Source organism: Symphodus melops (assembly GCF_947650265.1).
Source record: "Symphodus melops genome assembly, chromosome: 18".
Lineage (NCBI taxonomy): Eukaryota > Metazoa > Chordata > Actinopteri > Labriformes > Labridae > Symphodus > Symphodus melops.
Window position 1 is genome coordinate 2,019,062 of NC_136708.1, and position 22,489 is coordinate 2,041,550.

The 22,489-nt window shown below is 49.5% G+C and overlaps 1 protein-coding gene across 1 annotated transcript in view; it reads right to left on the reverse strand.

Annotated features, from left to right (window-relative positions):
- Window positions 1-358: 358 nt before the first annotated feature.
- The window catches only part of gabbr1b (gamma-aminobutyric acid (GABA) B receptor, 1b), a gene marked incomplete at its 3' end in the record, with an annotated part of 28,642 nt that continues 6,511 nt past the window's right edge, over window positions 359-22,489 (reverse strand). Inside the window, exons 5-7 of the mRNA XM_079368961.1 lie at window positions 22,434-22,451; window positions 2,733-3,274; window positions 359-400 (exon numbers count right to left, since the gene is read on the reverse strand). Of these exons, the coding sequence (XP_079225087.1) occupies window positions 359-400; window positions 2,733-3,274; window positions 22,434-22,451 (602 nt within the window). The remainder of the gene's footprint in view (window positions 401-2,732; window positions 3,275-22,433; window positions 22,452-22,489) is intronic.

Here is a 22,489-nt window from a genome sequence, read left to right on the forward strand (position 1 = left end):
CACCCACACACCCACACACACACACACACACACACACACACACAGATGTTCGTCTGTACAGCAGGTAGAACATTTCTCCGAGGCTGTGACCCATTTAACGACCCTGCTGCTGTTTTTTACACAGAGGAGAACCAATTATCCTGACGACGGCCCCCGGACGGCGTGCATCCCGGCGTGGAGACGTGACGCAGACACAGCGAGGAGACAGAGATTAATACGATCTCAAGATGACCCCGAGGGAAGCCGACTTTTCACAGGAACGAAAAATAGTCAATTGGCAAGAAAGCAACAAAAACAAAACAGGGTCATGAATCACACGCGTCTTCACGCCGGCGTGTTTCTTTCAGCGCGGAAAGAATCAAAGAACGTCAGACACGCTCAACGGGAACGGTGTGGATGTCTGAGGGATCGATCAACATAAAGGAGTTCAAGGGTCGAATACAAACACGACAATGTTTCTTTAGACGGTTTGCCTCCAATTAGTCGACGCGACGCAGATCTGATGTTTTCTTTGATTTTACAATAATGTAGATTAAAGTGTCAAATGTGTGACAGGAACAACCGCACACACACGGAGGAAGGAGCAGCTGGAAGTGATGGAGGAGAAGGAGGTGATGGAGAGAAGGAGGTGATGGAGGAGAAGGAGGTGATGGAGGTGATGGAGGAGAGGAGGTGATGGAGGAGAAGGAGGTGATGGAGGTGATGGAGGAGAAGGAGGTGATGGAGGAGAAGGAGGTGATGGAGGTGACGAAGGTGATGGAGGAGAAGGAGGTCATGGAGGAGAAGGAGGTGATGGAGGAGAAGGACATTATGGAGGTGACGGAGGAGAAGGAGGTGATGGAGGAGAAGGAGGTGATGGAGGAGAAGGACATTATGGAGGTGACGGAGGTAATGGAGGAGAAGGAGGTGATGGAGGAGAAGGAGGTGATGGAGGAGAAGGAGGAGAAGGAGGTGATCGAGGTCACAAAGGTGACAGAGGTGATGGAGGTAATGGAGGAGAAGGAGGTGACGGAGGTGATGGAGGAGAAGGAGGTGATGGAGGAGAAGGAGGTGATGGAGGAGAAGGACATTATGGAGGTGACGGAGGTGACGGAGGTAATGGAGGAGAAGGAGGTGATGGAGGAGAAGGAGGTGATGGAGGAGAAGGAGATGATGGAGGTGACGGAGGTGATGGAGGTAATGGAGGAGAAGGAGGTGACGGAGGTGATGGAGGAGAAGGAGGTGATCGAGGTGACAAAGGTGACAGAGGTGATGGAGGTGACGGAGGTGAAGGAGGAGAAGGAGGTGATGGAGGAGAAGGAGGTGATGGAGGTGATGGAGGAGAAGGAGGTGATGGAGGAGAAGGAGGTGATGGAGGTGATGGAGGAGAAGGAGGTGATGGAGGAGAAGGAGGTGATGGAGGAGAAGGAGGTGATGGAGGTGATGGAGGAGAAGGAGGTGATGGAGGAGAAGGAGGTGATGGAGGTGACGAAGGTGATGGAGGAGAAGGAGGTCATGGAGGAGAAGGAGGTGATGGAGGAGAAGGACATTATGGAGGTGACGGAGGTGACGGAGGAGAAGGAGGTGATGGAGGAGAAGGAGGTGATGGAGGAGAAGGACATTATGGAGGTGACGGAGGTAATGGAGGAGAAGGAGGTGATGGAGGAGAAGGAGGTGATGGAGGAGAAGGAGGAGAAGGAGGTGATCGAGGTCACAAAGGTGACAGAGGTGATGGAGGTAATGGAGGAGAAGGAGGTGACGGAGGTGATGGAGGAGAAGGAGGTGATGGAGGAGAAGGAGGTGATGGAGAAGAAGGACATTATGGAGGTGACGGAGGTGACGGAGGTAATGGAGGAGAAGGAGGTGATGGAGGAGAAGGAGGTGATGGAGGAGAAGGAGATGATGGAGGTGACGGAGGTGATGGAGGTAATGGAGGAGAAGGAGGTGACGGAGGTGATGGAGGAGAAGGAGGTGATCGAGGTGACAAAGGTGACAGAGGTGATGGAGGTGACGGAGGTGAAGGAGGTGATGGAGGAGAAGGAGGTGATGGAGGTGATAGAGGTGACAAAGGTGACAGAGGTGACAAAGGTGACGGAGGTGATGGAGGTGAAGGAGGTGACGTACGTGAAGGAGGTGACGGACGTGATGGAGGAGAAGGAGGTGATGGAGGTGACAGAGTTGATGGAGGAGAAGGAGGTGATGGAGGTGATGGAGGAGAAGGAGGTGATGGAGGTAACGGAGGTGACGAAGGTGGCGGAGGTGATGGAGGAGAAGGAGGTGACGAAGGTGATGGAGGTGACGGAGGTGATGGAGGAGAAGGAGGTGACGAAGGTGACGGAGGTGACGGAGGTGATGGAGGTAATGGAGGTGACGAAGGTGATGGAGGTGACGGAGGTGATGGAGGTAATGGAGGAGAAGGAGGTGATGGAGGTGATGGAGGAGAAGGAGGTGATGGAGGTAACGGAGGTGACGAAGGTGGCGGAGGTGATGGAGGAGAAGGAGGTGACGAAGGTGATGGAGGTGACGGAGGTGATGGAGGAGAAGGAGGTGACGAAGGTGACGGAGGTGACGGAGGTGATGGAGGTAATGGAGGTGACGAAGGTGACAAAGGAGGTGACGGAGGTGACGAAGGTGAAGGTGGTGATGGACGTGAAGGAGGTGATGGAGGTGAAGGAGGTGACGAAGGTGATGGAGGTGAAGGAGGTGACGAAGGTGATGGAGGTGATGGAGGTGAAGGAGGTGATGGAGGTGACAAAGGAGGTGACGGAGGTGACGAAGGTGAAGGTGGTGATGGACGTGAAGGAGGTGATGGAGGTGAAGGAGGTGACGAAGGTGATGGAGGTGACGGAGGTGATGGAGGTAATGGAGGTGACGAAGGTGACAAAGGAGGTGACGGAGGTGACGAAGGTGAAGGTGGTGATGGACGTGAAGGAGGTGATGGAGGTGAAGGAGGTGACGAAGGTGATGGAGGTGACGAAGGTGATGGAGGTGATGGAGGTGAAGGAGGTGATGGAGGTGACTGACGTGACGGAGGTGAAGGAGGTGACGGACGTGAAGGAGGTGAAGGAGGTGACGGAGGTGAAGGAGGTGAAGGAGGTGATGGAGTTTTGGTCTTCAGGCTCCGTCAGACTCACCATGCTGTCGTAGTGGATCAGCTCCAGCTCGTAGTCCGGCAGGATGTCCGTCCTCTTGTTCACCAGGTCCAGAGCCATCTGAGCGGCGGGCAGGCAGGCCTGTCCCCCCGGCCAGCCCCCGCTCATGGGGAACAGAGCGCCGATGTACAGCTTCTTCTTACCTAGAGCCGGGCGGGAGCAGAGGAGGAGGAGGACACAGAGGGTCAGAGAGCAGCTCAGGAGCCGGGACATCGCTGCTGGAGGATCAGTCTGACTCTGCGGGGGGGTCAAGAGATCTGGAGTCCCACAGATGAGAGATAATTAGACTGCTTGTGTTGTATCGAACCATCAAAGAGGTGAAAGTAAAGCGAGCCTCCTGCTCCGCTCTGACTGAACGATCACTGCGGGAACGGTGATCCACTCCAGAGAACTTCATAAACCCTCCACTCGCTCAGAAATCCTCACGAAACTCATTTAGAGAAATCAATCAGCAGCAGGGAGGAGATCATTCACAGCAGCCGGAGGAGCTCAACTTGAATATTAAGTCAGGATTAAATCAGGTTAGAAGCTTTTTTCGCTGTCCGAGGTCCTGAAACTAAACTCAGCGACTCCTCTGTTGTCCTCTGCATGAGAGATGAAGAAAGAAAAATCCACAGTGAGCTCACGAGGAGGCACACACAGCTTTATTCTGCACGGAGCCTCTCATCTCTCAGACGCCTACAAACAACACACGGCAAACATCACGTCGTCCAAAAACTCTGCGGCACATCGCAAAGAGCCGCTTCCAATAATCCAATAAAGTCGATCGGGAGAGAGCGGCTCATTTAAGAGCAAGGTCGAGCTGCGTGTTGCTGGAATGCGGTGAAGCCCCTCCGGAGGGGAGATGAAGACTGAGGCTGACTGCAGCAGAGAGAGAGAGAGAGAGAGAGAGAGAGAGAGAGAGAGAGAGACAGAGAGAAAGAGCGAGCAGGGGGAGAGAGAGATAGAGAGAGAGAGAGAGAGGGAGAGAGAGAGGAGGAGGAGGAGGAGGAGGGAGGCTCGGTCTCTCTTTCACAAACCACTTTGAATTTGCAATCCCTTAACACAGCTCCGCTCATTTATCTTTCCTCCGCCCGCTCCATCGACAACCATCCCTCCCTCGCTCCCCTCCCTCGCCCTCCTCCTCCCTCCCTCCCATCCTCCCCCAGCCAACCCAGACAAATGTTAATTAACCGTCAAATACACTTCACCTCGTGGCCCCGGTCCCCTTCCCTCGTCCTTTCTCCTTCACTTTTTAACGATAATTCTTCTGAACCGATCGGACAAAGAACCCTCATTAAGCCCATATTGGAAACTGTCCACTCAAAGTCATTCATTTGAATCAAGCCGAGAACAGAGCAGGATTAACTCTCCTGGGCTGAAACTGCAGTTCCTACTGCGTCCACTAGAGGGCCGTTTCCAAAACTGAGTCGACCCCTGTAGAGCCCCATTTTAAAATGTCCAACTTTACTGCAGAAGTAAACGTGTACAGCCCCAGTGTGTTTTATGACACCAGTAGCACCAGTACACCAGCATAAAGCTACTATACTTCCACGTTGTTCTTTTTTACACAGTTTCACGTCCGTCAGGGACAGTCTCCCACTCTGACAGGCTGCTGGAAATTTAACCAAAACGTTTTCTGGAGTGCAAATGTGAGAGTGTGTCATTTTACAGCGAGCTGCATTGAGAGGTGTCACAAACACATCAAGCTGTGGCCTGAAACCAAAGCGTCCTGGGGCCGCCGTCTGACCAGCCTTCAGCACCATCAGAAGTAATAAATAACCAACGTGAGCGCTGTCAGATGGGGCGCTCTGAGGGGCCCCGACTGGCCCGGGGCCCCGAACAGTTCCCTGCAGCTCGTCTATTCATGCAGAAATCAAACGGTAGAGTTTACTTTTGTTTCGCATGTTTCCGATAAGGTGACAGTTTGGGTCAGTTTTCCTTTCAGGTATAATTTCAGCATGAATGTGATTTTTTTTTTTTTTTTTTTTTAAATCTTGTTAATAATGAGCAGAAAGCTCTTTTATTTTGAAACACACACACACACACACACACACTCAGAGTCATTAAGCTGTAATGAATCATTCTGTCTCTCTCCCCATCCATCCCACATTCACATGTTTCTCACTGCGCTCACGCCTTCCATTTTCAGTGTGTGTGTGTGTGTGTGTGTGTGTGTGTGTGTGTGTGTAAGTGTGTGTAAGTGTGTGTCTGTGAGTATATCTTTAATAATGTATCAGCACAGTGATGAGCTGACACCGATCCTTCTCTCCTCATTATCAGTTTTTTTTCTTTGCTGCTTTTCTCATTATCTCCCTCTCTCTCCCCCTCTCTCTCGTCTTCTCCCTCCCTCTCTCTCTTAGTCTCTCTCTCCCTCTCTCTGTCTCTATCTCTCTCCCCCCCCCTCTCTCTCTCTCTCCTTCTCTCTCTCTCTGTCTCTCTCTCCCCCCTCTCTGTCTCTCTCTCTCTCTCTCCCTATCTCCCCCCCCCTCTCTCTCTCTCCTTCTCTCTCTCTCTGTCTGTCTCTCTCTCTCTCCCTATCTCCCCCCCCCTCTCTCTCCCTCTCTCTGGGTGGGTTGATGTGGATCTATATCTGTTTCTCGCTCTCTGTGGGATTACGGGTGCAGAGAGAGAACAGAGGGTGTATCTGCTCCGCCCACGTCTCTCTGCAGCTCGCCGTTATCACAAAGTGTGCCGTCATTCTGTGACTGTTCAACCACTTTATGTTTTTATTTTTCCCCTCTCTCTCTGTTTGCAGCGTTTCCTCTCGGTGAACGTGAAAACACTTAGTGTGGAGCTGATAAGTGACTGTATAAATAATGAGCTCAGTCTAATGGAGTTCTCCTGATGAAGGAGCTTAAAGATGGTCCGACATGAGTCAAGGTCGTCAAAATGTTTATTACTCAGACATGATGTGTGTGTTTGCATAAAGACACTTATTAACCTTTAAAAGCTGATAAAAGACATGTTCAACATGCTCTCGACTCGCCCTGTGCTGTCATTATACCGGAACGTTCAACTTAGTCAAAATCAAATATGGACTCCTGCTTGCGAGCACAGCAATAACAATTTAATTCCCAGACACCAAATATTTGGTAATTTCTTATAAATATCAAAGAAAGATTTGTGCAACATGTTGCTCATAAATATCATCACTCCAGTGTGTCCTGTGTGACTGTGTGTGTGAGTCCTGACTGTCCACAGTGAGGGAGAAGCTGGAGTCCTGCTGGCTGTGTTGTTGTCAGAGCTGTGTTTACATGGCTCCTCCCCTTGTGCATAAAAGCTGTTTGAGTCTAGAAGAACACACTCGCTGATTAACTGGATGAAGTTTTTAGATCATTCTGTGTCAATTTACATGAAGCTAGCAGCTAGCTAAAGAGCGCTAGCATTAGCATGCTAACATAACGATGCAGGAGACAGATGACAGAAGCTACCAGCTAACTAAGGAGCACGAACATTAGCATGCTAACACAGGTGATTGAAGCTACCAGCTAACTAAAGAGCGCTAACATTAGCATGTTAACATAACGATGCAGGAGACAGATGACAGAAGCTACAAGCTAACTAAAGAGTGCTAACATTAGCATGCTAACACAGGTGATTGAAGCTACCAGCTAACGAAAGAAATTAATTTAGCAGGGGGTTTTTTTGTTTAACGAAGGGCGACATCTATAACATATTTCAGATCAACTTTTGCATTCTGTCTAAATCTAAAAGAATAATAATACTTTTGTGAGAGTCCCTCCCTCCTGTCAGACAGGGACGGTCGAGTCAGGGAAAGTCTGCGCTCAAGCGTTTTCAGGAGCGCACGTGTGAGAGCAGCTCCAGTCAAAAACCTTTAGAAAGTCAGACAGCATGATGCATTGAGCTTCAGCGTCCAGCGGGAGTCTCTGTCGGCGTGATGGATGGGTCCTCTGCGGCCCCGAAAGTCAGCGTTGAGTTTCTGCGATGAATTCAAACTAAACCGACAAACTTTTTTCTGTGAACCTGAACACACCAAACGAGGGCAGCGATGAAGACTCCTTGGTTTGTTTTAGCAGTAAATCATACGTCGAGCTGAGTTAAGATATCTGGTGTCAGAGGAACGAGCAGCAGTCAGGAAATGTAACTCGTGCTTAGAAGGCAAAAAACATCCCTGACATAAGAACACACATGCTGGGTGTTTGTTCTGTAACAGGAAAGGGTTAACTTTTATTCTATATTTCTATGTTGAGATTTGAAGTTTGTCAAACTGCTTTGAAACTAGATGAAGTTCAGACGTCTAACAAAGCGTCAGGCGAACAGCAGCTGCAGGTTAAATGTGTCGTGAGCGGCTCGAGGAACCTGGAGGAGGCAGATTCATTCACACACCTTTGGGCTCAGGTCAGACTCATTAAAGGTACAATCTGCAGCACGGAGCATCAGGCTGTTTCCTCACAGCGGTACTCCGGCTCCTCCCACAGTCCAAACACTCGCTGCTCGTTACGCTACCTGGACTCTCTGAATTACCCGTAGGTGTGAGTGTGTCTGTCTCTACATGTCAGCTCTGTGATTGACAGGTGAACAGTCCAGGGTGTAATCCTGCCTCTCACCTAATTACAGCTGGGATCGACTCCAGCGCCCCCCCCCCCCCCCCCCCCCATCCTCCTCCCTCCCCCCCTCTGCCAGCCTGAACGGGAAAAAGTGTTATGGAAAATAAATGGATCTTTCAACGCACACACAGAGAACGCAGGGCCGGAACCCGGTCGCCATGGTGATGATGTTTAAATATGAATCAGCAGGTTAATGGAAAGGTGTGTTACATGAGGAAGTCTTTTATGAACCAGCTCATTCATTCATTCGTTGCTGTTCAACTCTAATACATAAATATGTTTCCTGCTCTGCACGTTATCTCTTACTGCGTTTCAAATAATGTCATGAATTAAGAATTTATCCGTCCCAGTTCGTACACAGAGCAGATATCTGACAGAGCTACAGTCTCTCTCTCTCTATCGTTGATCTATGTGTTACGTTTCTATATTTGCCCGGGCACTAAAGCCCGGCGGGGGGGCTTCAGAGCACAATCACATGCGACACGTTAGCATTACTCACGCTTTTGCTGCTGTGCTCCACATTCTCAGTCTGCAGCTGCTCTCGTGTTTCATGTCCTCTAACATGCTCAGGCATGCAGACCTGGAAACACTCAGAGCCTGCACAGGTCCAGCTCTGGACCTGTCAGAACCGGGTCCAGAGAAAACCCAAGTCAAGACTGGGACCAGACCAGCGTGGTCATAATAACAGACTGTGGTCACTTAGCAGGCTCTCAATCAAAACAATAACAAAAGACAACGTCACGGCCGGCGGGGAAACATGGGAGTGAAACTCTGCCGCTCCACCCCCGACCATGCATAAAAATAACCTCCGGATTGACCACAGTGAAGACGGACGGATGGAACAGACCCGAGGAGGACAAGTTTTTTTGATGTAGTGTAATTTTATTTGCCATCCAAAAGGGACTTAAGACTGCGTCCTGTATTCAGAACGTTTCATTTTGTTTTGGCCGACTCGGGATGTTTCTGGGCGGAGCTTGTGTGTTTCCTCCAGCCAATCACAGCGTACAGGGGAGTCTAGGAGGAGATACAACTCAGCGATTGGACGCAAAGCAGCCAATATGAGAAGAGGAAAATACATGATCACAGTGAAGCGAAACCAGAGTGAACCTTGTGTTTGGCTTTTTATCCGTGGGCGTGGAGGTTGTCTCCTTCCTGTTGGACGGTGGTTAGCTTCTGCTAGCGTCCTGTAGCTATGTGTGCAGTGAGTGAGCGCTCCTCAGGAGGAGGAGGAGGAGTCACGTGTGAATGTGTTTACAACAAGCAAATGTTACGATTTGATAGCATGTATTTTTTTTAAACAGCACACTCCAGGGAGCTGTGGTGTCACAAAGTACTGGAGCTTTACTAACAACAGAATCCATCAACGCTTCCAGCGATAACACATGAACGTTTCCAGACTCTGTAAAGGCCTTTTGTAAATATGAGATGGTGTTTCAGTACGATTTGTTCGACTGTCCTTCGATATATCAGCCGTCCCTGTACGAGGAGTTCTCTTGACCACGTGCATCATCTCTACACGTTCATCATTCGTTTCTCGCTCTGTGTATTTGATCTGAAGCTGGTCAAAGTGCTCCTCCGCAGTGTTTGTATTCCTCACACAGAGGGACTCTCTCCCTGCTTTCTGTCAGAGCGCCGGCTCCGTCATGCTCGGCTGCATGAAGCCACATTAACATTCATCGTCCTGCAGAGCTCAGAGAACAGTGACAGACACGCAGACAGCAGAACAAAGGCCAAAGTTTCACTGCTCGCTGTCTCAGGTACGGAGGGAAGCGCTCGGCTCTGCGTGCAGCTTTAAACCGGTTTATTTAATGTTGGCTACATGTTAGCTACATGTTAGCTACATGTTAGCTTCTACCTGTCTGACTGACAGCAGCTGCTCTGCACTCACATGTTAGACATGTTTACAAAACATACAACACGTGAACTCTCATGTCCCAACACAGCCGAGCGTGGCTCCGAGGGTCGAACAAATCACTGCATCATCACTCAACGACTGTGTGTTAGCTGTGTGTTGGTTGTGTGTTGTAATTCTCACCTGTGCGCCGACGTGAGTGGCCGCACATTCAGTAGCTCCGTCCCTGTCGTACTCGTCTGATATGTTATTCGTTTATTGTGGCTCTGTGCCAACTTCTACTTTTATAGTTTTTATAGTACTATACTATATAGTTTTTATAGTACTATACTATATAGTTTTTATAGTACACCTTCAGTGTATAACTTTGTGTATCCTATGGATACTTTTTCGTGCTTTCGTGGAAATAGCAGCGGAAAACTTTCTTATTCAAGGGAAACGCTGCTCTCGCTCCGGTCAGCGGGACAAGCCGGCATCGTTCACCCGATACCAGAGGAGCTGAGGCGGTGGTATAGATGCTGTAGAGCCGGGGCTCTGGTAAGGGCTAAGCTCGCGGCTAAGCGATGGAGGTACAAGCCCTCGGTTCCGGTGATAGTTATGGGGAACGTAAACTGTCTAACCAACAAGACAGACGAGCTGGCTGCTCTTGTGAGGAACAACCGGACATTTAGAGAGTGCAGTTTAATGTGCCTCACAGAAACCTGGCTGACTCAAAACACCCCGGACGCTAACGTGGATCTACCGGGCTTTACTACAGTGAGAGCGGACAGAGACACGAAACGCAGCGGCAAACGGAAAGGAGGAGGACTCGCGCTGTTTATTAACAACAGATGGTGCCACCATGGACATATTACTGTGAAGGAGGCAACGTGCAGCAAAGACATCGAGCTGCTGGCGGTGGGTCTCCGTCCTTACTACATGCCGAGGGAATTTTCTCACGCGATCGTGGTCTGTGTTTACATTCCACACCGTGCACACGCCGAAACTGCGTGTGACGTCATCCACGTGACCACCTCAAGATTACAAACGCTGCACCCGGATGCTTTCATCGCCATCTCAGGGGACTTTAACCATGTTACATTGAACTCCACACTACCGGACTTTCACCAGTTTGTAAGCTGTCCCACCAGGAAGAACAGGACAATAGACCTCCTGTATGCAAACGTGAAGGACGCCTACACTGCCACCCCCCTACCACCTCTGGGTAAGTCCGACCACAACCTGGTCCTACTCAAGCCACAGTACAAAACTATGATCCAGAGACAACCAATAACTACTCGCACCTTCAGAAAGTGGTCTCCTGAGGCAGAGGACACTCACAGAGACTGTTTTGAGACCACTGACTGGAGTGCCCTGCAAGAGACCCATGGTGATGACATTGAGGGGGTCACACACTGCACAACTGACTACATGAACTTCTGTATGTACGTTGTGGTTCCCACTAAAACTGTGCGCTGCTTCCCGAATAACAAGCCCTGGATCACCAGCGATGTCAAGGAGATCCTTAACAGGAAGAAAAGGGCATTCAAGGAGGGAGACCAGGCAGAGCTGAAGCGGGTGCAGGGGGAACTCAAGGTCAGACTCCGAGAGGCAAAGGAGGAGTACAGAAAGAAAGTAGAACAGAAGCTGCAGAAGAACAACATGAGGGAGGTCTGGGAGGGCATGAAGACCATCACAGGCTGCAAAAAGAAAAATAACAACGCAGAAGACGGGGACCCTGAGAGAGCAAACCAGCTCAACAGAGAGACCACAGTACGTCAGACTGAAGGACTGCACATCTGACACTGTGGTCAGCAGCACCGGAGCACCACAGGGGACCGTGCTCTCCCCCGTCCTGTTCACCCTGTACACCTCGGACTTCCAGTATAACTCTGAGCTCTGCCACATGCAGAAATACTCGGACGACACTGCGATAGTTGCTTGTGTCAGGGATGGACAGGAGGAGGAGTACAGGAGCCTGATCGAGGACTTTGTGACGTGGTGCAGTGACAACCATCTGCAGCTAAACACCTCCAAGACCAAGGAGATGGTGGTGGACTTCCGAAGGAACAAACCACATCTAGAACCTGTTTCCATCGGCAGGGTCGACGTGGAGGTGGTCAGGACCTACGGGTACCTGGGGCTGCAGCTGGATGACAAGCTGGACTGGTCGCCTAACATGGACACTACCTGCAGGAAGGGACAGAGTCGTCTGTACTTCCTGAGAAGGCTGGGGTCCTTCAACATCTGCAAAAAGCTGCTGCAGATGTTCTACCAGTCTGTGGTGTCCAGCGTCCTCTTCTACGCCGTGGTGTGCTGGGGAGGAAGCTGCAAGAAGAGGGACGCAGCACACCTGGACAGACTGGTGAGGAGGGCCGGCTCTGTGGTGGGCACAGAGCTGGACTCACTGGTGACAGTGGTAGAGAGGAGGTCTCTGGACAAAATGCTCTCCATCATGGACAACACACACCACCCTCTGCACAGCACCTTCACCGGGCAGAGGAGCATGTTCAGTGACAGACTGCTGTCACAGTCGTGCTCCACGGACAGACTCAAGAACTCTTTTGTCCCCCTATAGGCCATAAGACTGTACAACACTTCACTGTCACGGCAGGGAAGAAGCACACGGTGAACCCTGGACTCTTTTTTTCACTTTTTCTCACTCCTCATCTGCACTGCTGACCTCAGAGTCAGCCCCCAGTTGGACACTGTAATGCATATTGATAGTCACCTTACTGAGCACTGGTCACTTTAAAGATAATCACCCTAATCATGTCTGGTTTCATCCTACTGTTGTGTTTAGCTACATCTGTAATGGTTGACATGATCACCCTAATTAGGTCAAGTTTCACTCTATTGTCTTCAACACTTAATGCTAATCTGCTCCTCAATAGTTGGGTACTCAATGATAATCACCCAAATCACTCCTGGTTTCACCATATTGTCTTGGACACTTAATGCTAATCACTGCTCCTTTATGTTGCTGAGCCAATTTACATTCCTGCATTGACTGTTTAACGACTGTACTCACACCTCTGGCACTACCTCAAACACCTCTGTACATGCACATGCAACTAGTTTATAGAAGGCCAGCACTTTGTTTCTAAGGCTCTTTAACTGTTTACAGGTCTCTTTTAACCAACACATGTTTTTCTCTCCTCACAGGTTATGTACATTATGCTATATAAGTTTTAAGTCTAATGCTAATGCTAACTGCACAGGTTTAACATATAATTATGTTTATTCTTAGTCACATAGGGGCTGCTATATCTTGTCTGGGGGATATTGTATACAGAGGGGAGGGGGGACAGCGGGTGTGTTTTGTAACTAATGTCTTGTGTCCTGCCTGTCTGTATACTGCTACTGGATGCCTTGAATTTCCCTCGGGATCAATAAAGTATCTATCTATCTATGTGTTGATTGTGTGTTGATTGTGTGTTGGTTGTGAGTTGTGTGTTGGTTGTGTGTTGGTTGTGTGTTGGTTGTGAGTTGTGTGTTGGTTGTGTGTTGGTTGTGAGTTGTGTGTTGATTGTGTGTTAGTTGTGTGTTGGTTGTGTGTTGGTTGTGTGTTGGTTGTGTGTTGTAATGTGTTGATTGTGTGTTAGTTGTGTGTTGGTTGTGTGTTGGTTGTGTGTTGTGTGTTGGTTGTGTGTTGATTGTGTGTTAGTTGTGTGTTTGTTGTGTGTTGGTTGTGTGTTGGTTGTGTGTTGATTGTGTGTTGGTTGTGTGTTGTGTGTTGATTGTGTGTTGGTTGTGAGTTGTGTGTTGGTTGTGTGTTGGTTGTGTGTTGTGTGTTGGTTGTGTGTTGTGTGTTGGTTGTGTGTTGTGTGTTGGTTGTGTGTTGGTTGTGTGTTTGTTGTGTGTTGGTTGTGTGTTGTGTGTTGGTTGTGTGTTGGTTGTGTGTTGGTTGTGTGTTGTGTGTTGGTTGTGAGTTGTGTGTTTGTTGTGTGTTGGTTGTGTGTTGGTTGTGTGTTGGTTGTGTGTTGTGTGTTTGTTGTGTGTTGGTTGTATGTTGGTTGTGTGTTGGTTGTGTGTTGGTTGTGTGTTGTGTGTTGGTTGTGTGTTGGTTGTGTGTTGGTTGTGAGTTGTGTGTTTGTTGTGTGTTGGTTGTGTGTTGGTTGTGTGTTGTGTGTTTGTTGTGTGTTGGTTGTGTGTTGGTTGTGTGTTGTGTGTTGGTTGTGTGTTGTGTGTTTGTTGTGTGTTGGTTGTGTGTTGGTTGTGTGTTGTGTGTTGGTTGTGTGTTGGTTGTGTGTTGGTTGTGTGTTGTGTGTTGGTTGTGTGTAGTGTGTTGGTTGTGTGTTGGTTGTGTGTCTCTGATATCCGTGGCCTGTGTGGAGCTCAGTGTGAGTCTTGCAGTCGTCTTGAATGAATCTGCAGCTCAGAGTTGAAGAGAGCCTGTCGAGCTCTCAGCAGCAGCAGGAGGAGCAGGAGGAGGAGGAGGAGGAAGAGCAGGAGGAGCAGGAGGAGGAGGGGGAGGAGGAGGAGGAGGAGGAGGAGGGGGAGGAGGAGGAGCAGCAGGAGGAGGAGGAGGAGCAGGAGGAGGAGGAGGAGCAGGAGGAGCAGGAGGAGGAGGGGGAGGAGCAGGAGGAGGAGGAGCAGGAGCAGGAGGGGGAGGAGGAGGAGGAGGAGGAGGAGGGGGAGGGGGAGGAGGAGGAGGAGACCACCTGCAGCGCTCGCTCTGATTCTCTTCACACGTTATGGTGGTAAAAATATCCTGATCTAAATGAATATGAACACACAAACAAGACGTCTGACGGCCTTTACTCGGATCCTTTTTGTCCTACGTGGCGCTCCATACGTCTCAGCGCTCCTCTGTAACGTTTCACATCTGCATCGTATCAGGACACAAACACAGATCAAGTCTGCTCCTAAAGCTGGTTATTTCTCTCTCCCTCTGAATGGGACAGCAGGCGCCCTGGAGAGCAGATCTTTACCCGAGGCCTGAATCGATTTTCTCCGCGCTGTGATTGGTCACACGAGGCAACGTGTTTGGCAGCGCCGGTTGCTCGATCACTGCAGGGCAACACATTTGGCTCAACAGGCTGCCAAGATCTCTGCAGGCGCAGAAAGCTGCTCTAAAAATGACCTGCGAGCTCGCAGAAACACAACAAGGACAACAACAGGACGACAGCGAACGACGGGAGGGAAACATACAAAACCCCCTTTATATAAAACACTCATTCAGAACTGGACGATAACGCTGCATGATTTCCAATCTGTATGCAGAAGTTTGAATGTTTTTTTGACTCAGTTTGAAGTGACTCATTTATCCAGCTGATGATACGTTGCCTCCATTTCCTCAGTAGAGATTGCTTCATATAATTTTTGCTCACTCTACTTAAATGCACAATTTTTAATTATATTATTCCTTCATCGATTGGCATCAGAAATAAAAAGGATCGTTTTCTCATTCTGTCAATGCTTTTTTTCCCAAACCTCCACTTTCATTTTCACCTTCTTCTCATCTCTGTCTTCGAATGCTGGACAGGAAGTCAAGCTGTTGTTAGCCTAGCTTAGCATAAAGACGAGAAGCAGCTGGAAACTAGCTCTGTTCCTGGATCAGCCAACACTTTGTATTAGCGATACATCCAAAGCTTCCTGATTCAGTCAGAGGTAATGTGAGCAGGTCCTGAGTCCTGAATCAAATGATCATCCTTGGTGGTCAATTAGTTTTAACATCATTAAATATTTTAAAAGTGGTCTTTTTAGCAACAGGACAGTAAACAGACTCAGAAATCGGGGAGAGAGAGAGAGAGAGCAGGGAATGACATGCTGGAAAGGAGCCACAGCTCAGATTAAAACCTGGGCTGCACGCCCGGATGCCTATGCCTCCATACATGGAGCGCGCACCAACCGGAAGGCTCCCGCTGCCCCAGAAGCCAGAGATATATTTACTCTTAACTACAGCTTTATGTGCAAGTAATATCTGCCCGCCTCCTCTGCAAAAGCTGCAGTATGTACATGGACAGTAGGGGGCAGTGTAGAGGCAGCGTGTGACAGAGTGAATACAGCATCAGGGACGAGACGAGCCGTGTCACTGACGCTGCAGAGAGGAGCCTTCAGTAACACGATCAGTGCAAAACCCAAGATTTAGGATGCTGACAGGTAGAGGATGAGCTCTTTTAGCAGTCGCAGCGTGTGTGTGCATGTCTGTGTGTGTGTGTGTGCATGTCTGTGTGTGTGTGTCTGTGTGTGTGTGAGTGTGTGTGTGGAGCTTTGGTGGAGCTGGGATGAGTGAGAGGGAAGTTGTGTTTAAATGAGCCCTGTGTTGTGGGTGTGTTACTGATAAGACATGATGCATCAAACATCTTACTGAGATAAACTAAAGTCCAGTGTCACGCTGTTCACGCAGGGTCAAAATGTTTGTTTGTGTATTTTGAGTAATAATCAATCAGCGTGTCACACAGAGACGTACAGGGAGACGGAGTGATTGTTCGTTAAAGACTGTGGAGTTTGATATGAACCTCTTGAAAGCCTTTCATTCACTTTGGCCTTTTCACGGCCTGCAGTCCGTTCACGTGACCTTCTTCATCCCTCGTCCACAGAGCCTTTAACTTGTTTTCAGCCTCCACTGATCTGACACAGAGACACTTCACTGTGATAACGGTCAGGAGTTCATCCATGCGCTGCACTGTGGGAACACCTCTTACTCTACTGCAGCCTGTCTCCCTGCATCCTGTCTCTCTGCATCCCGTCTCTCTACAGCCTGTCTCCCTGCATCCTGTCTCCCTGCATCCTGTCTCTCTGCATCCCGTCTCTCTACAGCCTGTCTCCCTGCATCCTGTCTCCCTGCATCCTGTCTCCCTGCATCCTGTCTCTCTGCATCCCGTCTCTCTACAGCCTGTCTCTCTGCATCCTGTCTCCCTGCATCCTGTCTCCCTGCATCCTGTCTCTCTGCATCCCGTCTCTCTACAGCCTGTCTCCCTGCATCCTGTCTCCCTGCATCCTGTCTCCCTGCAGCCTGTCTCCCTGCATCCCGTCTCTCTGCAGCCTGTCTCCCTGCATCCTGTCTCTCTACAGCCTGTCTCCCTGCATCCTGTCTCTCTGCATCCCGTCTCTCTGCAGCCTGTCTCCCTGCATCCTGTCTCTCTGCAGCCCGTCTCCCTGCATCCCGTCTCCCTGCATCCTGTCTCTCTGCAGCCTGCGTCTCTGCAGCCTGTCTCCCTGCATCCTGTCTCCCTGCATCCTGTCTCTCTACAGCCTGTCTCCCTGCAGCCTGTCTCTCTGTAGCATGTCTCTCTACAGCCTGTCTCCCTGCATCCTGTCTCTCTGCAGCCTGTCTCTCTGCATCCTGTCTCTCTGCATCCTGTTTCCCTGCAGCCTGTCTCTCTGCATCCTGTCTCCCTGCAGCCTGTCTCTCTGCAGCCTGTCTCCCTGCATCCTGTCTCCCTACAGCCTGTCTCCCTGCATCCTGTCTCCCTGCAGCCTGTCTCCCTGCATGCTGTCTCTCTGCAGCCTGTCTCTCTGCATCCTGTCTCTCTGCAGCCTGTCTCCCTGCATCCTGTCTCTCTGTATCTGTCTCCCTGCATCCTGTCTTTCTGTATCTGTCTCTCTGTAGCATGTCTCTCTGCAGCCTGTCTTTCTGTATCTGTCTCCCTGCAGCCTGTCTTTCTGCATCCTGTCTCTCTGTATCTGTCTCCCTGCATCCTGTCTCTCTGCAGCTTGTCTTTCTGCATCCTGTCTCTCTACAGCATGTCTCTCTGCAGCCTGTCTCCCTGCAGCCTGTCTCCCTGCATGCTGTCTCTCTGCAGCCTGTCTCTCTGCAGCCTGTCTCCCTGCAGCCTGTCTCTCTGCAGCCTGTCTCTCTGCAGCTGATCTCCAGTTAATAAGGATCAGTAGGGACACAGAGTGGCTTACAGTCTCCTTCTTCATAATATTCTTTATTCTTATCACCATCTCATCACCTTATTTCACACCTGCTTCAGTGTCTGTATCGCTCCCTCCTCTATCCTCTCACCTGCTCATCCGTTTCCGTCTCTTCCCCCTGCTCATCTCTCGCTGCCCGTCCATCTCTCTCTCTCTCTCTCTCTCTCCCTGTTCAGAGTAATATCATTAATGTGATGTGCAGCTCGTCCATAAAACACTCTCTAATCTCTCTGGCTGTCTGTGGGCCTGCGGCTCAACCTGTTCAGCTATTTCTGGATCTTCTATTTCCCCTGGTTATACACACTGTGACTGTTATCTCTGCTCGGCTGTGCACCACTTTTATTCAGAAATCCAGGAAAACGCCTCCAGTGACTTTTTAAATAGACAAATGCATTTAGTATCTGGCTTTATTCTGGTAATGCCGATGTTGTGTAAAATTCTTCAAAAATTCTCTGCAAACTGAGCGTCTTTTTCGTAGAGTGAGAAATGAGATTTGGATCTGTCTGATAGGATCTCCTCCCTCTAACATGAATACATGTCCAGAGGGTCTTCCATACATGTCTGGTGTACGTGGTGCAGGAACTCTGGTCCTAATATAAAGACACCCAAAGCAGCCGAATCCAAACATCCCGTCCTTTACAGAAATGATTAAAGGCTGCCTGGAAACAAAGACACATTTGGAAGTAGTTCATAAATCCGGACTGGATCACACAGACGAGACGTAAACATCTTCTGTGTGATGTTCAAATATCTGCCGTCCTGGAAAGACAAAACAAATAATTGATTTCCTCCGTCGACTGAGATCTGGGCGAGTCGACAGATTCTTGTTTGGTTTTTTACTGTTCCCATCAAACCCTCCTCCTTTCTGCATCCAACACACACACACACACACACACACACACACACACACACACACACACACACACACACACACACACACACACTGACCTTTCCCTGTGAGTGTGTCTCAGGTAGGAGGTGGAAGTGTGCAGAGACACCGCAATTCTTAATTAAAAGATGCTAATGTGCTCTGCAGCTGCAGGTCTGAACATCTGAGTTAAATCCTGGATTAAACACACACACACACACACACACACACACACACACACACACACACACACACACACACACACACACACACACACACACACACACACACACACACACACACACACACACACACACACACACACAGCAAATCATTTAATAAGAGCTCTGAGTGACTGTAATTATTCTGATGTACTGCTGCTGACACACAGCAGGGGGCAGTCACACACACAGGTAGACAGACAGGTGGAGACAGACAGGTGGAGACAGACAGGTGGAGACAAATAGGTAGAGAGACAGGTGGAGACAGACAGGTGGAGACAGACAGGTGGAGACAAATAGGTAGAGAGACAGGTGGAGACAGACAGGTAGAGAGACAGGTGGAGACAGACTGGTGGAGACAGACTGGTAGAGAGACAGGTGGAGACAGACAGGTGGAGACAGACTGGTGGAGACAGACAGGTGGAGACAGACTGGTGGAGACAGACAGGTAGAGAGACAGGTGGAGACAGACAGGTGGAGACAGACAGGTGGAGACAGACAGGTAGAGAAACAGGTGGAGACAGACTGGTGGAGACAGATAGGTAGAGAGACAGGTGGAGACAGACAGGTAGAGAGACAGGTGGAGACAGACTGGTGGAGACAGACTGGTAGAGAGACAGGTGGAGACAGACAGGTGGAGAGACAGGTGGACAGACAGGTGGAGACAGACTGGTGGAGACAGACAGGTGGAGACAGACAGAGTGTCCCTGTGAGGACTCAGCTGCAGTCAGACTTTAATAAAATCTTGTCCACGTCGTCTCGTGTCTCGTTCCGTCCTCCACACGTTAACCATTCTCAGAACAGGAGGAGACATAAATCTCCATCTCTCCTCCTCTCTGACTCCCTCCATCACCCCCCCCCCATCCTCCCCCCCCCCCCCCCCCCCCCCTTTAATCAGACTCCACCTGTGTACCTGCAGCTCTCAGACAGCCTGTCCTCTGACAGGTAATCCATCACGGCTCAGCGTGAACGTTCTGCGGAGACGTCACTGCGGAGACGCTCTCGTCCGCAGACATCAGCAGCCCGACGACGCGACACCATGTTAATGTGAGAGAAATCACACCTGCGCGCAGCACCTGTCATACATCATAATCATCTCACACCGCCGTGTGACGCTGAGGCCGGCGCCACACTGCCACCTAGTGTTCACCGGGGTCACTGACATGTCAGAGAAGGAGCTTAAAGAACTTCAGACCTTTAAAAGGAACCGAGCTGAAGGTGAATGGAACTCTGTAACAGCTGATTATGGACTTTAGAAAGAAGGAGGAGTCATGAGTCATGAGTCATGAGTCATGACTCAGCACCAGAGAGCAGAGACGGCTGTGAGGACGATTCTTTCATTCATGATTCAAATATTAAAGATGAAATACGTGACGATCACACGAGCAGTCGTGTCTTTGGTGTGGGTGCCTCCTCTTCCTCCTCCTCCTCTTCTTCTTCCTCCTCCTCCTCTTCTTCTTCCTCCTCCTCCTCCTCCTCTTCTTCCTCCTCCTCTTACTCCTCCTCTTCCTCCTCTTCCTCCTCCTCTTCTTCCTCCTCCTCCTCTTCTTCTTCCTCCTCCTCCTTCTCCTCTTACTCCTCCTCTTCTTCTTCCTCCTGCTCCTCTTCCTCCTCCTCCTTCTCCTCTTACTCCTCCTCTTCCTCCTCCTCATCTTCTTCCTCCTCCTCCTTTTCCTCCTCTTCTTCCTCCTGCTCCTCTTCCTCTTACTCCTCTTCCTCCTCCTCCTCTTCTTCTTCTTCCTCCTCTTCCTGCTCCTCTTCCTCCTCCTACTCCTCCTCTTCCTGCTCCTCTTCCTCCTCCTCCTACTCCTCCTCTTCCTCCTCCTCCTACTCCTTTTCCTCCTTCTCCTACTCCTCTTCTTACTCCTCCTCCTCCTGCTACTCTTCCTCCTACTCCTCCTCCTGCTCCTCTCCCTCCTCCTCCTCCTCCTATTCTTCCTCCTCCTACTCCTCTTCCTCCTCCTCCTCCTGCTCCTCCTATTCTACCTCCTCCTCCTCCTCCTCTTCCTCCTCCTCCTCCTGCCTTTATAAAGCAGTGGAGCGTGTTGGTGAGCTGCAGCTTAATCTGCGACGTCGTCTCCATCTGAGATGTTTTGAAGGCAGCAGCTGCGATGTTGAAGTTTTTAAGCGCACACCATTAATGTCATACGCGGCTCAACATCGCCACCATGTGGCCAAACGGGAGAACTGTCAGTGCAGGAGGACTCGCTGGTTGTGTTCAACGTGTAAATGACAAAGCTTCACACTCCTGTCCATCCCTCACAGCTCCTCCTCTGCTGCTTGTCAACAGCCGGCAGCATCTTGGGGGCCCCCCAGGCCAGTAGGGGGCCCCCAGGCCAGTAGTGGGGCCCCCCAGGCCAGTAGGGGGCCCCCAGGCCAGTAGTGGGGCCCCCCAGGCCAGTAGGGGGCCCCGCAACAACTGATAAACTCTAAACCACAGCACTCACTCTCCATGTCCTGCTAAACGCTGCGTGCATCATTGCTGTAAAATAAAAATGGACGCTGGTTGGGGGGTCCCTGATGAATGTTGACCTCGGGCCCCAACAGACCCGAGAAGCGCCCCCGTCTGTGCTGCAGTCACAGAGATTTGTCTGGTGGTTGGACACACACGAGTCTCAAGAAGCATGCATGTCCTACACTTCCCATGATGCATCATTAGCCTCTCAGTAGACACGTGACCTGAGCCTCATGTCTCCTTCTTCATGCTCCTATTTATTCTGTTTCTATTGTTTTACTGTTTTTTTTATCGGGTGCTTTTTTTGATCACTTTGGTCAACCAAGTTTGTTTTGAGCTAAAGAAATAAACTTTGATTGATTGATTGATTGATTGATTGATTGAAGCGTCCTTTTCAGAAGACATTTTATTCAGATTGTTGAACACGCTGCTCCTGTTCTGCTGCGTTTTTATCCGTTTACGTCTTCTAGAGATTCTTATTTATTTTCTTTTTTTCAAAATGTAAAATGAAAATCAACAAGTTTATTCAACTTCTGCTCATCTCCCCTTTCTGTCCATAAAGATGAAAATCTTTATGGAAGTTCTTTAAGTGTCATGGTTTGGTTTTGTTTCATTCTGTCCTCAGTGTACTTGTTTCCTCGTGTTGATTGTTTTTCCTTGGGTGCTTTAATGTTTCTTAGTCTTGTGGTTCACTTTAGTCCTTAGTGTGTTTCCCTGTATCCTTGTGTTCTTCTACGTTGTCTGTAGGCTTGTTTTCCTGTTTCTTGTGTTTTCAGTTTCTTAGTTTGGTGTTTAATGTTTCCAAGTCTAGTCTTTAGTGTTTCCTGTTTTATTTTGTAGATCTGGTTTTGGTGGTGTCAGTGTCAGGTTTTACTTTGTACTTGTCCTCAGTGTTCTGGTCTTGTGTTCTTTGTTCCTTGTGTTTCCCGCCTTAGTGATTACCCTGATGTTCCTCACCTGTCTCGTTAGTCTCACCTGTGTCTGATTACCCCATGTCTATTTAGTCTCTGTGTCTGCCTCAGTTCTTGTCGGTTCATTGTATTGTCATGTCATTGTCAGTGTCTTTCGTGTGTCGTCATCTCTGGTTGTTGCTTATCCCTGCTCCCTGTGTTTTCTCCGTCTTGGTTTTTGGTTTTGCTAAGTAAGTTTTTGTTTTATCTTTTTGTTAAAATAAATTAAGTTATCCTGCACTTGGGTCCACCTCTCCTGTTTCCTACCTGGATCGTGACATCAAGAAGCTAGCGCTCCTTCTTAGGAACCTTCTTCCCTGCAGGTCATTCACTCACCAATGAGCTCAGATCTGTGATTTGATTGGTTCAGAGCACAAACATCTTCAGCTGCTCACTCTGAGTTTTATTTGCTGCGATTTCAAGCAGAATGAAAAAGCCGAGCCGTGATGAGTGTTTGTTACAGCCCGTCTCTGCAGCATTATGCATCATTCGTACACTCTGAACCACACGGGTCAGACTGAGACGTTCACAAGCTTCACTAAAGCAGCAAAACGTTCTTACCTTTGTAGTGTCGATCGTCTGTAAGCATGAAAGAGAAGAAGAAACAGAGTCATCTT